Raw genomic sequence first — 19,672 nt, 5'->3', positions numbered from 1 at the left:
TTCGACCACCTGGGGATCTTTAACGTGCAGACATCGTACAGCTCACGGGCGCCTTCGCGTTTCGCCTCCGTCGAAACTCTGCCGCCGCGGTCTCAGTAGACGAGCGCCCTAACCACTGGGTCACCGCGGCGGGGTCTAGCCCACCTAGTCTATCGAAGTTTTTGTTTTTTTTAGGGATGAGGAGGCTGCTGCCGTCACGTTCGCTGCTGCTCTCCGTCGCTGCGCATGGTTGCAAGCATGACCGGCATGACTCGGGAGTGATCGACTGAAACGAGCCAAAACCGTCCGAGCTGGGCAAGCCCCAACATGCACGGCATGACTGTACCGTGACTCAACGTTTCAGTCGATCACTCCCGAGTCATGCCGGTCATGCTCGACCATGTGCAGCAACGAAGAGCAGCAGCGAACGTGACGTCAGCAGCCTCCTCCTCCTTCCTGATCATTTCTGCAAGAGCTGGTGACTATGACTGCAGAATTTTTTGTTTCTCTAGCGCCGAATAAATTATGCCAGCATCTAAGCTTGAAGACGGACGCCTTGGACGCCCTGTGAAAGGCAAATTTGGAATATTTAACATATAAAATGCAGTAACTGTCTATACACCGTGGACCCCTCTACCACACCGCGATGGGAAAAATGCAGGAGAGATTGAAATAAGGAAGAGAGGAACACAGCACATGAATGCTTTTGCCATTATTTTGTATCGCACTGAAACTACCGAAACTGCGAACGCTGCTGCCGCACCAGAGCCAGCCAGAGCAAACGGAATCGTCATCGTGACAAGTATATACGTCATATAATGACGTGTGCTTGCGTCACGACGAAAAATGGCCGATTTGGGTCGTTGTCGTCTGCTTACGAAAGAGATTGTGAAGAATGATTTGATCAATTCAATCACGTATGTACTAGTGGATTGTGATGGTGAGTAGCTTATATATCTTTCGGCAACGTGTACAAGGGAGAGCAGTGCGATTCCTCGAGCTTACAGGCGAACTGTCACCTGTGCCCTTGAGGTTTCGGTGCTCGTCCTTTTCCGGCAGCAATTTCGAAATGGTTTCATTCATTTGGAAACGCTTTTTGCCTTCTCTTTGCAGGCGTCTTGTGGCGCGCAAATAATCCTATCCCTGGCTCATCGGAAGCGTTGTCTTTACTGCGAAAAATGGTGAATATTTGGGTGTGAATTGTTGTACGTGTTCGACAATTTCCTGCGGCAGCCGCGCGCCTTGACAGTTTTCGTGTTTCAGGGTAAAAAAGTACGCTTCGTGACGAACAACAGCTCCAAGTCGCGGCATGGCTACCTCAGCAAATTGCATCAGCTGAAGTTCGAAGCTAATATCGTAAGGCGTCTACTGTTCTGCATCGTGACTTTTGAATGACAGGCTTTGTATACGCATGCATAACCTAACAAGATTCGTCGGTTCTCCTAACAGGACGAAATATTCACGGCCCCGTACTGCGTCGTGTTGTACCTGAAGCAGAGAAATTTCTCTGGAAAAATTTACCTCGTTGGCACCACTGGCCTTCAGCAGGAACTCAATGAGGCAGGATTTACGACATTACCTATTGGCGTATGTACAACTTCAATTATACAAATGATAATTTTATAGTACCATATCCTATGCCTCGTATTTACTAAACGTAATTACATAACTTGAGCTGTAAATTTGATCCTGTTCACTTTGAGATCATGACATACATGTCTCGCCACAGCTTGGTAAATGGTTCCTTAATTCAAGCTTCGAAAAGTCGTGAAAGTGGCGAGATGTATATTTAGAGCCCTGGTTATTCTTTAAACTTAGTGTGACGTAATTAAGTGTGATGTGAGATAATTTTAATTATATTTATTTGTTTGCAGCCGGACACAACTGGTCCCGACTGGCTGAAGTGGTGCCTTGAAGATGTTAAACTAGAGACTGGCGTATGTTAGCACATCACGTTTTTTTTACGCTGTTACACCACGTTATAGAACTGCACAAGCACGCCGAATATAAGAGAGCCAGAAGATGGAGACCAAGAATGCATGAAAGCCAGCATAGGTGGCAGTGCCTTGGTCCACTGCCAACGTTTCAACAAGGGGACGCGTCCTTGTCGTGGGATTTGGCTTGGCTTTGTGACTGCCACTTATATGTTTGCCTTTTGTTTTTCTAGGTCTCTATCTTTCCAGCCTCTACAAAAACAAGACCTGTTGCCAGAATGTTGGCTCTAGTGTGAACCAGGTGTCTTGTTGAAACGTCGACTCTGAGACTGGGGTGCTACCACCCTTATTCATTTGCAGCTGTGTGTGCTAGCACCGCAGGTCATTCTTGTGCTTTTTGCATGAGTGCGAGGATTCAGTTGTGTGTTATTTCTCATATTTTAAGTTGATGAGCAAATCAACGTGAATACGCTTCCTCGCAACTACTCAGTGTGGAGATAGAAATTGAACATGCTTGCTTTCTGATGCAGTTGTACAATGAGGGCAGTCCCTGTGAACATAGCTCCTATATGCACTGATCTCTGTTAACATATCCTGGTAACTTTTTCCTACAATGGTACAGATGCCCACGTAAATCTTTCAGACCACGGAAGTGAAAAGAGAGACCTAATTTCTGCACGCCTGAACTCAAAGCGTAAAATTGGGATGTGCAAGTTTTGTGGGCATGCTTGATTCCAGACTGCATGCTTAGCACACAAGGAAAGCCAGCTATTTCATGATTTCCGTGTCATGAATAAACCTTTGTACCCCATTAAGACAAAATGCTGGTTTTTCTGCTTATGCTTTTATGTAGCACTTCGTTGCTAAGTTCAGTGCCCAACTTGATGTCCTTGCCAGCAGTTTTATAACCTTGTGCTTTGTCTTTAGAGCCAACTTTGCAAGCAAGTACCAACTCTTTGTATTGTCCAGAACATGTATAGGTGAACAGTAATAGATGCTTTTAGTGTTTACCGAACTAAGCTGTCACTCTTTCTGCAGGTGAAAGCCGTCGTGTGTGGCTTCGATGAGCACATTAGCTTCTACAAGTGCCTGAAGGCCGCAACATACTTAAAGGACAGCAACTGCCTTTTCCTCGCAACGAACACGGATGAGACATATCCATGCTCCAATACTGAGATCGTCGTACCTGGTCAGTACAGCACATGTCATCAATAAGGTGTGAGAGAGCTATTATTTTGCTGGTATGTAATACACAAAACATAGGCACAATAGGGGTGGAAGCACTTCACCACATTTGCTAAGTGTAGTGCTCGTCCACAAACTTTGCATCCAATTATCCTTTTCATGTGTAGTATGCAAGAGCTGCAAGTCATTAGCAAAAGGTTCTCACCACGTTCTCAGCTGCTGTCTAGCGTTCTGCAGCACACGCCTGCTGTAGCAGAAATGTCTGGAGTTCTTAAGATGTGTTCGGGGATTGGGAAACCACAACTGGAGAAATGAAAATGCTAGTCTGTCTTGTTACTTTGATTTCATGAGCGGTGGGGGGGTCTAGCAACAGATATCTAGTGCGTATGATGTCACAAAATAATGTGAAAAAATAGTATAGTATGCAGTTTTTTCTTCGTACGATTGCTAGTTGAGCACTGCCACTCGGAACTGCTTCTTTGCCGCGGCTTCGCTGAACTCAGCAATACACACACATTTTGAGTTTCATTCTGAAATTCACTTCAGTGAAATGCGTCCTTAAATATGTGGGGAATGCGGCGTTTGAGTATTTTATGCAACTACGTAGAGAGGGGAATATGGGTGTGCTGCTGAAACAAAGACAAAAACAGAGGAAGAAAATGAAAGGACGGCTACGTTTAGAATCGGTGTAGCTAAACTTTACTTTTGCCTTCAGTTGTTTCGGAAAAGCAAAGTCTTCATAGCTTGCAGGAATGTACAAGGCGTAAAGTGTGCGACTAACGTCCAGAGTGCTGACATTGGATTTATGGGCCACAGCTCTTCTCCTGTCTGGACTTTGCAGATGCCAATACTGTGTACATCTGTGGGTTATGAAGGAAATATTCAGATTCAAACAGCAACATGCGAGCAGCACCACAGTCCTTGTTTACTTTATGCTGTTTGAACCTTAATGATTGGCGCCAACCGGCCCCAACTTTAGTCTCAAATGCAATATTGTTACACATGAATGTGTAGCCCCTGACTTAATGATTGAAGGACCACTTCTGACAAAAACAAAAAGGCAACTTGCTTGGTTTAATGTTCGATGCCATATTCATTTACAAGCTGTTATTCTCTTTGATTAAAATTGAAAAAAAAGGTACTGTTAATTTTGTATGTTCAGGTCTTCTACCTTGACCAATTGTCTATCATTGTGGACGCTTCATTGAACAGGCAGCATGCACGTTGCTGTCAATTATGTAAATGGACAGTGACACAATATGTAGGCACATTATGCAGGCAACTAATACCTCTTGACCCAGTGATGTATTTAAAATGGTAGCATAGCTCTACCTTAGGAACCTCATGTGCACCCATGTTTCATTATTCTTGACATGCATTGCTGATGTCAAGTGACTTGAAACCAGCAGATAGGAAGAGGACATATCGTGATCGGTGACACAGCCAGCCATAAATGCAGCTAATAAATTCACTTCCCACACTGAAGTGCCATGACAGAGTTCTCACTGCTATTTGCAGTTCTGAGTGTTATCTAGGAGGTGAATTGCATCATGCGCAAGAAAGAAACGAGTATTGTTGGCAGTGAGGCACAAATGCAGTTCTAAATTTCAGAAGTCACTTTCTGTGACCAAAGTACATGGGCCCTGGTGTGCTGACTGAGTTCTTTATATGGCTGCAGAGCTACCCTTAAGTTTGACAGTTTGCACATATAGAGAGGCTGTAGTTCATTATGAAACAAAACAAGACGATAGGTATACTGCTGCCTTGGTTGCTTAACCCTTTATAAGGCGTAAGCTGTATGCATGTCTCTTATGCATACCAATGGTAAAAGTGCACTCAGAATGACTTTAGAAATCGAATGACATCACCTTCAAGCCTTTTCAACCACTGGTATTGTAGAAAAAGAGGTACACATTTGTACCAATGACTTCGTAAAAGGCCTTAGACGTGGCACATATCCGTACCTCAGTCTTATCAACATGTAAGAAAACATTCATTAGAGTAGAAAGTCACTTCAATAAGTATTATGAGGCAGTTGACTGAAGGAAAACACTCAAAAGCTCGACAAGTTTTCAAATTTTATTTATCCTACCAAAACAAGCCACGTCAAACTGTACACCCGCACATGTAAAAAGACAAAGAACACTATGAAGGCCTGTTAGTGAAAGGTACAAAGATGCTGTGAGTGATTTGCTTAATAGTTTGGGGCAAAAATTTGCGACATGGGTGCACCATTGTCCATTTGCCATCATTTGAAGCAAATGGGACAGCATGGGTTCCGCTGTCCTGCAAGGTTTTAACATGTATTTTTGTCAGATTCCCTTAGCTTGCTACATTGATGCTACCATCTGCTAAGCCATGTTTGCCATTGTTTTGCATTTTGTATGCTGCAGTGAGGAATGTGAAGGAGGTTCGCTGAACTAACCCGGGCTTCTTTGAACTATCAGCTGATGACGGATGTGACCACATGAAGTTTGGATTTGAGGCCCCTTTAACTGATATAAGTTTTGTAGAATGGAATGTTTACTTACTGCGCGTGGTAGGGCATTTTTCATTTATACACGAGATTTAGCTGTAATTCTCAGCTTGGGAGTAAAATTAACACATCTTAATTTCTATGCTTTACAGGTTCAGGCAGTATGCTCGCTGCAGTCACAACTGCTGCTATGCGTAAACCCACAGTTGTCGGGAAACCGGAACAGTACATGGTTGACTGCATCAAGTACGGCTGTCCAGACCTGAAGCCTGCAAATACTCTCATGGTTGGAGACAGGTACTGTTTCTGTTCAGAAAAAGTAGTTCCTTATTTACCTTGGTAGAAAAAGCATACAAGCGATGAGAACCAAAAATTGGAGGGGACACTTAAGCTCTGCCTTAATGGTGTGACGCGATAGCATTAATGGGTTAATGTCCATATATATGGATTTGATCATTCTCAACTTTACGACCATGGATTCCTCGGAGCCCTCATACCACTCCTGGTGTAGCGATGCAGCAGTTAAGTGATGCACCTATGGCAGGTGATGCCACCGGTGGGGCTTATGCAACCTAGGTTGCTCTTCCAAAGCAACCTTTTACGACCAGTCATTAATTTAACTACCACCTGCCATGGTGGTCAGTTCGCTCATAGTCCGATGGGCAGGTTGCGAGGACTCCACAAGGTCACGTGATCCTGGTAGCCCACCTAGGTTGCTTCTCCGGGGATTTTTTGTACACAACGCTGACGACGCCAACAATGCCAGATCTTCTGCTATTGCGTTAACAAACAACTGATTTTTCTTCCCCTATAGGCATGTAGCCTTCATCTGATATATACTGGTTCAGCTGAGAATGATTGATGACTTTTTACTTTCAGGTTATGCATGTCGGGCATATTTTGAAAGTAACTTTCACATTATATTGCCATGAGCAGAGCTAGTGTTTTCAACATTGCTTGCAATGTTGCAGCGTTTCATTATTTATTTTTTTTCTGGTGTAAAATGTGGAGCACCACCGCAGAGTTAAAACCAGGCAGGAGTTGTGCCATGCATTCTAGGAAGCACACAGGTACAGTGCATGGGAGCTTGAATGCAAAAAAAATTGTTAGATCTTGTCTGTAGTGAAAGTGTAGTATGCTGGCTCAAAAGTGAAACAAGCATATGAACTTGCAGAATAAGGAAGTTTACGAGTAAGATGTTAAAGGTATAGTAAAACATCGCTAAAGCAAGTGAAGGGAACTCTACCACAATGCACGATGTTTTGCACTATGTGCAAAGAGTGCCGTACGAAGAGTATATCCTCAATATCAATTTTCAGTTCAGTAAACTCATGTCACCAGGGAAGCCCATGCCACAATGAGAGTTTAAAAAAAAAAATCGGCAAAAACACTTAAGATTGCTTATGAGTGGGAACGCGAAAGCATTACTGTCCCAGGGTGCATTGACACCCGCCCACATACACACCACCCACACACGCGCGCATATGACACCACCCAGAACGCTATACGATAAATGGTTGCATCACAATTTTGATGTGAAAGTCTGGGATTGCATGCATAAGGTGCATATGTCGTCAGTTCGAATGCTAGCCTCAAACTTGACTAGCACATGTAAGCTATATAGAACCAACAATCTTATGACACCACCTGGAATGCTGTATGTCAAATAGCTGCATCACAGTTTTGGTATGAACACCAGGAAAACTGGCGCCACGTGGAAGTTAGCCAGCGGCGAGTATGTACAGACAAATGGCATGTATAGGATTGCCTGAAGGTGCTCGGCTTGCTGTGTGCGTCAAACAGCCGCTTGATGACGTCACCCTGTTGTTCTTTTTGCCATTGCTAGAATTTTTTTTTACCATCTGCAAGCACACACACGCCACCGATCGACTTTTCCCTTAATGAGACTAGTAATGCATTCGCCATTAAAACGCTGATTGAGAAATAATTGGCCTGTTCACTATGGTATATGCCTTGCTGAACACGAGTTTGCGGGTTAGATGCCAGCTATGGTGTTTGCACTAAGAAGCAAGCTGGAAAATTGCCCATGTACTCAAGATTTCATTACACATTAAAGGTCCCCATATGGTTGGGTCCCCCCACCGCATTGGGTCCCCCCACCGCAGAGCACAGCGTTGGTTTGGCATGTAACAGTCAAATAACTGATCAAAACACTTCAGTACAGCTTTTGTTTTATAAAACTTAATCCCTCTATCAAGTTCTTTTTGAGCAAGGACCACTATGCTTGCTGTGTTTCTACAAGAAAAAAAGTGGAGTTCAGCACTCATGAAAACAAATCGTGACCAGCTTTTATTTGCACTGCTTGAGCACGTGAATGCAACCTTGTGTGCCTAAACCACTAGTTGTGCAAAATAGCAATTTCATGCTGCACATGCAGACATAACAGTGCTCAGATGCACCGCACAAAAGTACCTAAACAAGTGGTCCACATCACCACCATTGGCAGTGACATTGGTTGGCAGTGCAAAATTTGAGCATTGATATCGGCATGCCAGAAAGCCATCGCAGAAACTGTGCTGAATCATGCCTTTTACTTCTTTTCTGCGTTCAACTGTGCTGCCTAGGGATTTTGAAACTGCCGAGATTTCAATTTTTAAAAAGTTTCAGTGCGGAAACACAAGACAGACGCTCTAACCTGCAACTTTCTGGCATGCCGATATCAATGCTCAAAGGATGGCAATCACATGGGACTTGACACGAACTTCTTCTAAAAAGCAGCACAAGTATCATGAACGGTAAAGAAACAGTACACGAGAGTGCAAAGCATAGTGAACTAAGCTTAAAAGGAGTGCTCCAGTTCCTTTAATTATCAGCTAATTTGACTGAATAAACATCAACTCTTTCTTAAACACGTGAACCAATGTTGTACTGATGCACATATCTGGACCTCGCTGCTTGATGTCAGCCGCTTCCAAGATCCTACTTTGTAAGCTAGCGCTCGTGTTGTGTGCCTCAGTGTCTGCCCGGTGTTTCCACGCTTAAAATTTTAAAGAATGTGTCGCCAACTGGCCCAACATTTTACCCTTTCGACATTTAAAGTCTGATCCTAATATTAACTGCTACATATTTGGTCAAACATTGAAAAGCTGCGCATAAATGTATATTCTGAATTGCACATTTGTGTATATCGTGCAATGCATCAAAGGTTTCATACTTTCTCTCAAAGTGTGTTTGGTGCTGATTCTGTTGACCTCAGCACAGTACTATTTCTAAAGTGTTTGTTGAATTAGTTTGGAACAGAATGAATAGGCCCAGTCTAAACTGTGAGGAGAAGCAAATAAAAAATTGCTGGTGATTTAGCTCTGGTTAACCCTGGTCGAAAGCGAAAAGCTGCATCTCCCTGGCTACGTTTGTGGTCGAGCAATGTGCGGTTTCCATAGATAGCCATACTAACACACACACAGTAGTAGGCATTTTTTTTATTTGTTAAACGTCTTGCTTTCTTTGAAACGACATAAGTTCGCAACGATTGCTTCTTGGCGCGCTGCTACGGCAGGATGTTCATCTTCCTCCATCGCCCCTGGCGTCTGGCAGTGAGCGCACACACACGTGCTTGCATACCCCTCAACTTCTTGCTCCTCCTCTTTTATATGACGTCAGCTACAGCAGCGACTATTACACCAACTATCTCGACTTTGACCTTATGAACTACCTTGGTGTCCATAATAAATTCTGCGGATGCAGAATTAAGAATCCACGAAATTCTATGGGAAGCATAAGACACATGAAAGAAACATGCAAGTTTATTTTCTGAACACATGCAGTGCATGCTGCAGAAGTTAATCTTCTAAAATTGAAGGTAGCTGTGGCAACTCAGCATCAAGTAACATTTCATATTATCTTCACTTAAAGAATGGCACTTGTTTGATACAAGATCTCCATAACGAAAGAATGACCCCTCCATGTCAGCAGAGTTGATTGTGATCGTTATAATGTTAATAATATTTCTTTTAAAATTATCCTAAGGTGTCAAACTTTCCTTCGTGGTATACTTGTGCAAATAAGGTAGATTAGTTATTTTCCCATGGTTCTTCCATTCCTACTGGTGTCTGCAACAACACTTGTATCAGAAAATGAGCATTTGGCTGCCAACACAAAATTCCATAAAAAATGCTTGAATCTGCGATTGATCGCAAAAAACGAGGGGCCTTTATCATGGCAACACATCTGCGCCATTGGTTGGAGGGCCTCCTTTGAAGGGTATTTGCCAAGCTATTCTTGAGTTGCATCCCACTATATATAATGCCGAATTACTTGGAGTTTTAGAAAGCAGTGAGATGTAGTTATGATCTCATGCATTGTATTATTTTGCAGTCAACTCTGCACATACATAGTCTTGTCATGACATTGCGGATGGCTGCAACATCATAATAGGTCGAACCCATTGGCATCGCTTTGCGGCTGAATTCCCACAATTTACTGCTGTGCTCTTTTAGGACTATAGTCAGACACAGCTAAAGAACAAATCAACATATGCCTATCAAGGAGACCCTCCAACCAATGATATCAACGTATTGTTATGATGCTGCAGTAAGGTACCTGCAGTGACGTACTAGCAGGTGCAAGGCAGCTGCTCATGTCATCATGAAAATAAGTCCACGGTATTGGCTGCACAGCCTGCTTTGATAAAGATTTGCGGCTTCTTTCCGTCAGGCTATAGTTGCTTTGGCTGGCTGGCACATCAGTGAAGTCTGATTACTATTTGGCTGCTGCAGGCTTAACACCGACATCCTGATGGGTTGCCGAGCTGGAATGAAGACGCTGCTCGTGGGCTCGGGCATTCACGGGCTCGATGATGTGCGCAAACTGGTGTCTGAAGGGAAGCACAATGAACTGCCAGACTTCTTCGTGCCTAAGCTTGGTGACATGTTGGACATGCTGGCGTGAGCACTTAGCAAGGGAAGGGATGAACTAGGATAAAAATTTGCTTGTGTGATCTCACTCAGCAGCCATTAACATCAGCTTAGTGTACATCTGGTATAGTGCCAGGATAGGAACCATCAGCCTTCATTTTTTTGCACCCAAATTGCTGCTGTGGCTTACTCTAATGGTGGACAGTAAATATGAATGGGAAACACCTGAAACGTTGCCATTTTGTTGTCTTACAAAAGTGCATTTCTGTACAGGCACATTGTTTCGTCACCAGAAATGCAAAACTGTATTTGCAGCTTAAATTTCTCCTACTGCCAACAGAACCCGTGCAGACTTGTTGAACCTGTGAAAAAGTCCGATTTCCACACACCTGGTGCAGCCTTTGTCAGAAATGTACAGGACCTCAAGTTTTTCCCTGGGCAGTGCTGTGCGGCTCATTTTGCATTGTCAGCTCTGAAAAACTAACGAAGATTAGAGGATCTGCTTTGCTTGCTCATATGTGGCTTAAGAGCATGGCCCAATAGCAAACCAAGTAAATTAGCCCATGGACAGAGTTATGGGCAACTCATGGAGGAAGTGGTCCTATGTGCAGAAATTTCTGCCAAAATGGTTTTACCATTAAAAGCTTTTAAATTTTCCACAGGAAAAATTTTTTCACGGGATAAGTTTTCACAGGAAAAATTTAAACGGGCCAATAACTGTGTGTTCAGATTATGGCAAAAATGGAAAGATCCTGTCTCATATTGACAGTATAGAGCTCTGTAATAGCAATGAAGCAAAGATTTACATTTTTAATGCAGAATTTAAAATTGCACCGAACAAGCTGGAACGATTCTTTGGTGAAACCTTGACATTATCAATATATCCCACCATGTAACCGCGTCTCAGTGAAATATGAACTGTATGATGTCAGGTGAATTACTTTTTTTTTTTCAAAAGCATTTGTCCTATTTTACTATATTTCACGCCGTCTTCAGTTAGTATTTCAAGAAAAAGCAACACTTCTTACACATTGCCGATGGATTGCTTTAACTTATCGTTACTAAATGGCACCAGTGTTCTGCATTTCTTGGTTGAAAAGGCCAGTAAAACTGTTAACAAGACATGCATCACTGTGCCGCAGTGTCTTTGTGTGTGGAAACGCAAGTGTATGCTAGGCTGCACTAAAACTCTCCAATTACTTTCCAGCAGTTCGGGCAATAGTGGCTCTTGGTTCCTCAGTTTTGCCGATTTTGCAAACACCATCATACTCACTGGTATGGTTTCCAGCTACAGGATAAAACAAGTGCGTTCTCTCAGTGAAAAATTCTCAGTAAAAGTCTTGTATACGGCATTTCTAACAAAACCATTGCAGGATTCGACACCAAGGGCACTAAGCTTTTTTGCATTGTGCTATCATTATATGTGCACCCTCAAACCACCCCTGTATATGTTTTTAATATATCAGATGCTATCGGCAGCAAAAGTTTACGGGGCACGATAGTGTGGAAAAAGGTTATTTCGCTGCATTCATGTAATAAAGTCTCCTCATATGTGTCAGGTAAAAGGGGACATGCATGCTCTCTCCGCTTGCAACAATACCATGCACTGCATAGCAAGGCAGCTACAATAATTTTTTCCCCCCTGAGAAGACTCGGTCTGTAAACTTTTGCTGTCATTAGTACACGTATGCACCAAGACAAAGTAAAACACAGCAGACATTTGTAAACGCAAGTTCGTATTTTCCTCTGGTATGCCAGTTCCAATCTCTCCAACCTGTACTAAGCAATACAGCCACAAGAAACTGCTTTGGCGAGGATTCTCATCCATTACCTTGAAGTCATACTTGTCCTGTGCACTTCCGAAATAACAGCAGCGCGAATAAACGCAATCCTCTTGATTTTTGGTAGGCAATGCACATTAAGTCGGGACACTGTAGTGCTCACTAGGCCTTGCTGGTATGAAAGTTTTCTTTGTGCCATGTTTAGAATGCATAAGGAAAGGCTATGTGAAGATCAATTACACTTTCCTGCCTTAGCAATGCTTGTACATTCTCAGTGAGCAAATTTAACAATATCAGAGACATCAGCTAACTTGCATCAGTTTCCAGCATCGTTCAGTCTCTCTGGCATTTCGGAGTGCCCTGAATGAGCGATTACTTGCCTGCACCTAGACTTCAGAGAGGATATTTGCCAGCAGCATACCACCTGTCACAAAATTCCCAGTCAATGGCACTCCAAATATTGTCAACTTCAACAGCATTTACCTGGCCCTAACTCATACCATGCAATATCAGTGTACAGTGCCTTGATGCAGCATTCCTGTACCAGGGTGGCGACAGCCATTGTTCGGTTTGGAAACACTACTTTGGATCACAAGGATTTGGCAGTCTATGCGATGAAGACGTACCTACTAAAATTTAATCTCAAGACTTCAATGTCTGTAAGCAGTACTGGACATTCTCATGACTAAAAAAATTACAAATGTTTACTACATTCGAATCAGTGCGAGAGCGCAGATTCATACTATGTAGAAGACGGCAGTGAGCGAGCAGTGCTGTGATACAGAGCGCTCACACTGGGCCAGCTGCGAACAGACAACGGATGATTCTGCTCAGGGTTGATACCCATCAGATTAGAGCTTACATATTAAAAACGAGAAAATGCAGATTTCTGCAACAATATACGGACGTAGCAAATGCTCCGAAATGGCAGAGATGTCATCACTTCGGTAAAGGAATGCTGAAATGCTGTGTCGAGACACCCTTTGTCAGTGCATGTTCAAGAACACTAGTTGGTTGAAAATATTCCAGAGCCCTCCACCATGCCATTGTGCATTTGAGGTGGCCACTGAAAAGTGAAACAGCTCCTGTCTTTCGTTTCTCTAAAACCAATTACTGGCAGGCTAGTTGGTCTGACTTGCTAGTGAACAGCTGTGCACACCGAGACCAAAAAAAAAGGGACTAACACAACGACCAAGTATTTTTGGTTGCATTCTTTTCCTTCATCCGTGTCAGTGCACGCACAACTGTTTACTAAAATTAGCCTGGTTGCGTCACCATTTTCATCTTAAATGCAGCGCAGAAGGTACCTGCATGTTGTGGAGGTTCTCCTCCCGTGGCTCATAAACCATTAGCATATAGCGTGCCCAGGTAGCCAACAGGTGCTGGACAGTGTCGCCCAATCAGCTGAATGAAAGCTTTTCTCACAGCCATTCATGCAATACAGCGAAAGTTGTCAGTTGGGCACCTTCATGCTGCAAAGCATGAAATCCGGTCGTCATTGAGGCATCCGAGCTTTTGTGCTGCCTTTCACAGGTGTTCACCCAAAAGACTGGAGGCAATACCTGTTTCAGTAGACGAGGTGGCGTTCCCATTGTTATAAAAATGCTGGGCCGCTGTGGTGGCGGCACTCGTCTATCAACTGGAGTACCCGGGTTGAGACTCAGCCGTGGCGGCCGCATTTCAATGGCGGCGAAGCGCAAAACGTGCCCCATGTGCTGTGCAATGTCAGTGCACATTGCATATCCCCAGGTGGTCAAAATTACCCTGGAGCTCTCCACGGCACCTCTTTCTTCCCATCATCTCTCACTTCCTACTTACAGGGCGGGTTTGGTCTCTGCAGAGATGCGCTGCGAAATTTCCTTCTTAAAAACCAATTTTTTTCCAAATGGGTTTTTTCAGCATGCCATCCAGGTTCTGATATTAATAAACTTTGGCGGATATACATCAGACACAATGTGAACTGTTATTCTCATACAAGCAACCTGTATCAACTTTCCCTGCTCAGTCTGAACTGTTAAGAGAAAAATTGACGTTTTCAGAGACCACATGCCAATGGCAAGAGATGCCATGTTCTGATACAAAACTCTTACAAGCCAGGAGAGGTCAACAAAAGAAATGGAAGTATTGCTACCATTAACTAGTTTCACATGCTAACTGTAGTGCATAAACTTTTCACAATGGGAGTTTCTCAACGGTGCAAGTCTCAACCAGTGTTGGCGGTAATGTTACTTTTTTTGGGAACTTAGTAACGTACTCGTTACCATTTCAGAACTGTAACGGGCAACATACTTACGTTAACGTTTTTCGGTAACGTGCGCTGTCACATTACTAGTTTATTTTTTGTTCCAGTTGTGACCCACTCCACCCTCGTTTAGAAAAAAAGCGCAGAGCACCTAAAGTGTTGTAAATGAACAAAATGTACAGGTGCTCTCGATGACCCATGTTGCGGCTCGCATGCATGCCAGACAACAGCTGCCCTTGACGCACCCAACTAAAAAAAAAATAAAAGATGCATTAAGCACGAAATAGGCACAGGAACACGCACACACCTCTCTGAAGAACGGGAGCATGCTGAGCATTTTGGAACATCAAATTTTTCAGAATTACATTAAATTTGTTGAGTTGCACGTTTTTATGAAGTTAGAATTGATGGACTCACATTTTGTTTAATGTCACATTCAGAAAATGGGTTCACCATGTGCCAGATTTACAAGCCATCACTTGCAACTCTACTGTAACTTTAGGCCACTATACATTGCTAAGCTGCTGCATATGTGTGCAAAGTATATTCTCGTTAAATCTTGTTTGGGCTAGAAGTTTTATGTGAGCTTTATAAAACTGCTATCGTAAGTTCGAATTAAAATTGCCATGAAGTAATGTGCAGTACTTTTTTTCGGTAACTATAACGCGTTTTTTTAGCATAAACGAGTAACTTATCTATATTCTTTTCAGTAACGCCTACAACATTGATCTCAACTATGGTTAAAGTGCCTTTGTGACAAAGGTATAAAATTTTCCTGCAAGCAGTGGCCAATTTTGAACTACATTGCCTGCAACATACAAGATTTTGCAACCTACAATGCCGAAAAGTTTTTTGCCAAGAGGCTGACGTATGCACGTGCAAGTAAAAAAATGGCACGTCGCGACATGCAACAAGGCACAGAATATGACCAGCTTAGATCTACAGCTCAAGGTTGCACACCACAGCATTTGGAAAACACTGGCATCATGGCCAATGAAATGGCACAGCAAGCGCCAAAATTTATTCCATTAACAATGGCGACATTCTCATTCAGCACATACAGCAAAAAGAAATTGTCCATCCATACAGCACATTCACACACAGGAAAGTATAAGCATTGGCAGAAATTGTGACGATGAGAAAAAAAAAATTTATTCTTGGAAACCCGACAAACTGTACAATCTATATTAAGTTCATCACAACAAATGACAGTATGTGGTGTGTATGTCCAGAAAGAAAGTGAACTTGAACAATCAAATTGTCTCAACAGCACAAGGGGGGGTCCAAGAACAGGGTCACAAGAGATGGGTGTCTGCAAAGAAATCAACGGGAGAAAAAAAACATGTGGGTAGAATACAAGACGCACAGATGCCTTTGTACATCAGTCCCAACATAAGTTAAGGTGGGTAGCAGCGGCAGTTCTCAGGGACAACTTTGTCCCCTCGTAAATGTATGAAGGGGGTGGGGGGAATGCAGAGGGAGGGGGGAAGATAGTAGGAGTTCCGTCCTCAGGTCGTGGGCTGCGTGTGGAAGAAAGCGGAACGGGCTGCTCATGCTGCGGCCTCCTCTGTTGGCGCCTCCTTGGCGGCCTCTTCCTCCTTGCTTTCCTCAACCTTGGCCTTCTTTTCGGGTGTGCCGCCAACGTCGTCTTCCAGTTTGTGCTTCTCAGCCTTCTCTGTGTCAGCTTCCTTGTCCTCGGCAGCAGCTTCAGCGGCTGATTGGAGAAAGAAAGCACCCATGTCACATCACTGAGCAAAAGTTTTGCAAAACGCTGGACAACTTGCACCTTTACCACGGCACCTTGCACACTACAAGCTACATATCTAACAGGGCAAGAATTGACCGCACTCAAACATGCATAGTCACTGCACCATCCATTTTCATCCTGTAAACTTCATAGCTTTGAAGCAGCATGCAACAAACATCTTGCCCCCACTACTTTAAAGAGAAAAGTGTTCTCCAACCAGACATGACAAAGCTAATTAGCTTTCTTTTATACCCATCTAGATGTACTCAATGCAAATATTCCCTCAGCAGGTTATATCTGCACATCGCATCAAAATGCACTGAAATCTTTCTGTACATAGGTTTGCAGTCCCAAATTGACGTTCCACATGGCCCATAGGTAGTTTTGCTCATGCTACTACCCTTACTGCTTTCATTACATGTCCAAACATCTTTCGGTAAGTTTGATGCTGGTGCACTTTTGTATTCAAGTGTCAACTGTTCCTTTGGTCCTCCTGATCCAAGAACTTTACGCACTGCATACATTCATGCCTAGTTGTGCACTGTGCCAGCACAATTAACACCTTACTGTTCGTGCTTAAATCCACCATGACAGCAGATCATAGCAAGAATGAAAACAAGCTTAATGTGGTGTTAGCACGAACAGTAAGATGACCACGTTTTTACTTGAGAATGCTCATTCTAACTGGAACTTTGACACAAGTGTAGCTCTGTACAAAACTTATTCAGTCTTGCAAAAATCAAGCCTCACTAAGCCTACAACTCTGAACAAGCATTTGCATAATGATATCGGTCTTCCTACATCACTGGTCCTGCAATGCACCAGCAATAAAACAAAATGCAAGGCTGCCTGAAACAGCACAAGCTGTTTATCAGGAAAACTAGACTATTCTGAACATCAAACTAAGAGTCGAAAATTTAGTTTTGAAGGTGCCACATGTAACAGGGGTATCAGCTTTTAAGACTTGATGCTTACGGGTCTGAAGTGCCAGTCTGAATAAACCAGAGCATTGAATTAACGATGGCCTACTATATGAATAAAACAGCCACACCCATGTGACTGCACAGTTACAAGAACCTGCAAGAGACATGCTATAAACTCTCAGTGGAACAGCAAAGAACAATCATTAGTACGCCAGTGAAAAAAAGCACAGATCTGGGGCAAGCAAGTGTCACTGCAAAGGACAGTGCTATCTCCAATGGCAGTAGAACAGTAGGGACAGTTACGTGTGCATCTGTAAAATAACACACACCTCCGTTTGCCTTTGGGGCCTCCTCTTCAGTCTTCTCGGCCTCTTCCTTGGCTTCCTCTGTGCTGTCTCCCTTCTCTTCAGCTGCAGGCTTGGCCTCCTCCTGAAAGACACGGCAAGTTGAACAGAACTTGTGAAGCAAAAGCGTACACTTAAACAAGTAACTCTGAAAACAAAGATGCATGAATGAACCTAGGCACAGACGAAGGATAACGCCAGAGAATGCAGGAACTGGTCTGCTCCTTGTGTGCTAACGCTGCGTTAAAATGCAATTAAAAATACGCACCGGCTTCGTCTCTGCCACCTTCTCCTTCACCGGGGACTCAACATCCTTCTTCACCTCCTCGGCAACCACCTCAGCCTGCTCGGTGCTGCGGAAGAAACAACAACGCTCGTATACGGTGCGACAAGGACTCAACGGCTACGAGCGGACTCGCCACTCGCGCGCAGCGGAAGTTCGCAATCACGCAAGCGCCACCACTCGTAACGTGCGCGCGTCCAGACAGCGGCGCGACACGAGATGATCGCGCGGCACGCCGCCTGCAACGTGTGCGCCGTCTGCGGCATCAAGGCCAGACGCATAAGTCACGCCGGGGACGGCCAGCCAAAACGTAAACCACGGCCGCCGTTCAAATAACATGCACACGACGCCGGATACAAAAAAAAAAGGGTGAAGGCAATGACGGTGCGTTTCAGTCTACCCTCTCGCGCGCCCACGTCGGTAAGAGAATAACGGCCGCTCACGTGGACCGGCAGCCAATATGGGGCTTCCGAAATATACTACGGCGCCACTTCCGCGGCGGACGATGCACGCGCCAAAAACCTCCTCTCCCTCGACTCGCTCTTCAGAAACGGCAAAAGGGGGGAAAGAGCGGGCGAAGGCCAGGGCACGGTGAGGAGCAGGAAAGGAGCGGAGCAAAAAAAAAAATCCAATGCGAGCCCCGGTGACGGACTTGGCGCCAAAAAGCAGCAGGCGCTGCCGGCCGGCGAGGCTTAGCTTAGAGCCGCGCGCGAGCCGGCACGACGTTCCACCGCCTGCTTCCATACAGGCGCCCCATCACTCGGGCGAAAGACAGCAGCTGTCGCGAGGGAAAAGGGCACGCTAGAACCTGTCCGCCGCAACACTTGCGTCGCGAGCGGCTCGACGAACGTCACCGGCGCCGGCAGAAACAATAGGCCGTTGCGGCAGTCGAGCTAAACCGGTGTGCGCGCACTGGCGCGTGGTCGCCACCGTCGTTACCTGATGCGCCACAAGCGCAAGAGCCGAACGGGGCTTCACGGGCCGCCGCTGGCTTTTGTTTTGCTGCAGCTGCTCTCTACCCGTACTAGAAACGCGAGCGTCACGACCAGTGCGTTAACGTTCGCCGCAAACGGGACCGGCGAAGTCGCTCCGCGGATTATCCCCCTCGCCTCCACCGTTCTACCGCTGAAGAAGTGGGTCAAAGCACTCCCCGCTATCGCGACACTGCGCAAACGCTGCTGCACGCCTTATACATCAATTACGCGCTACAAAAAGTATAATAATGAGCGTAGAAACGAACCTACAAGCCTTTAACTGACAAAGAACTTTGTCCCGGCATTAGGCTTAGCTCGTGCTACCGCCGGTTCCAGAGCGGGCCCCAGCATTTTCGACCGAAAAATGCAACGATACGGTTTCGACTGTAATGCTCGTGGTTCGAGGACCAACTCACCTAGGCCTGGAACGTGTGGCGGGCATTCTGGCTGGTCTTGCGAAATAAATAACCCGAAACGAGGCACACTTAAATGAAAGCGGCGAAGCGACGTGACACACGCACCACACCAGTCACTTGAATGCTCCTCAAAATGGCGGGACAATGCTTATATACCTGACCCCACGTGGTCGATAGACTCCAATGAGCGACGAGCCGGTAACCTCGGTCGTCCAATCAGCGCTCGCAAAGCTTCGCGCCAAACGCTGCGCTATGAATTACAAGCGGCGAGGTTTGTAGAGAAAAAGAGTGAAAGCGGGAGACGGTACTCGGAACGCACGTTCTCTTCCTCTCTCCGTTTCTTTTTTATGTTGCCGACTTCGGGCCTCTTCACCGTTGCCCTTGGGGCAGCGTTTTTTTTTCGCAATCTCTCCCACCTTGCTCTTTCTCTTTCGGCGCCTCCTCCCTCCCTCTAACCTTCTCTCTACTCTTGGCCTTTTGCATCTCTCTCCACTTGTTCCTGTTTTCTACGCTC

The 19,672-nt window shown here is 44.7% G+C and overlaps 2 protein-coding genes across 2 annotated transcripts; one reads left to right on the top strand and one right to left on the bottom strand.

The window, feature by feature from the left end:
- Positions 1-764: 764 nt before the first annotated feature.
- On the top strand, positions 765-14,179 carry LOC144128356 (glycerol-3-phosphate phosphatase-like). Its single transcript, XM_077661701.1, has 8 exons — positions 765-919; positions 1,093-1,160; positions 1,243-1,335; positions 1,429-1,566; positions 1,854-1,916; positions 2,952-3,102; positions 5,727-5,871; positions 10,311-14,179. The coding sequence occupies exons 1-8, from the start codon at positions 826-828 to the stop codon at positions 10,480-10,482; spliced, it is 924 nt and encodes a 307-aa protein (XP_077517827.1). The 5' UTR covers positions 765-825; the 3' UTR covers positions 10,483-14,179.
- A 1,419-nt stretch (positions 14,180-15,598) lies between these two features.
- LOC144128358 (uncharacterized) lies at positions 15,599-19,316 on the bottom strand. The gene is made up of 4 exons (XM_077661703.1): positions 19,159-19,316; positions 17,754-17,838; positions 17,471-17,570; positions 15,599-16,185 (listed from the first exon to the last, which is right to left on the bottom strand). The coding sequence occupies exons 1-4, from the start codon at positions 19,182-19,184 to the stop codon at positions 16,022-16,024; spliced, it is 375 nt and encodes a 124-aa protein (XP_077517829.1). The 5' UTR covers positions 19,185-19,316; the 3' UTR covers positions 15,599-16,021.
- Positions 19,317-19,672: the final 356 nt, after the last annotated feature.

This window comes from Amblyomma americanum, chromosome 4 (assembly GCF_052857255.1).
Source record: "Amblyomma americanum isolate KBUSLIRL-KWMA chromosome 4, ASM5285725v1, whole genome shotgun sequence".
NCBI lineage: Eukaryota > Metazoa > Arthropoda > Arachnida > Ixodida > Ixodidae > Amblyomma > Amblyomma americanum.
The sequence above is the reverse complement of the archived record's forward strand: the minus strand, read 5'-3'. Positions and strand labels throughout refer to the sequence as shown.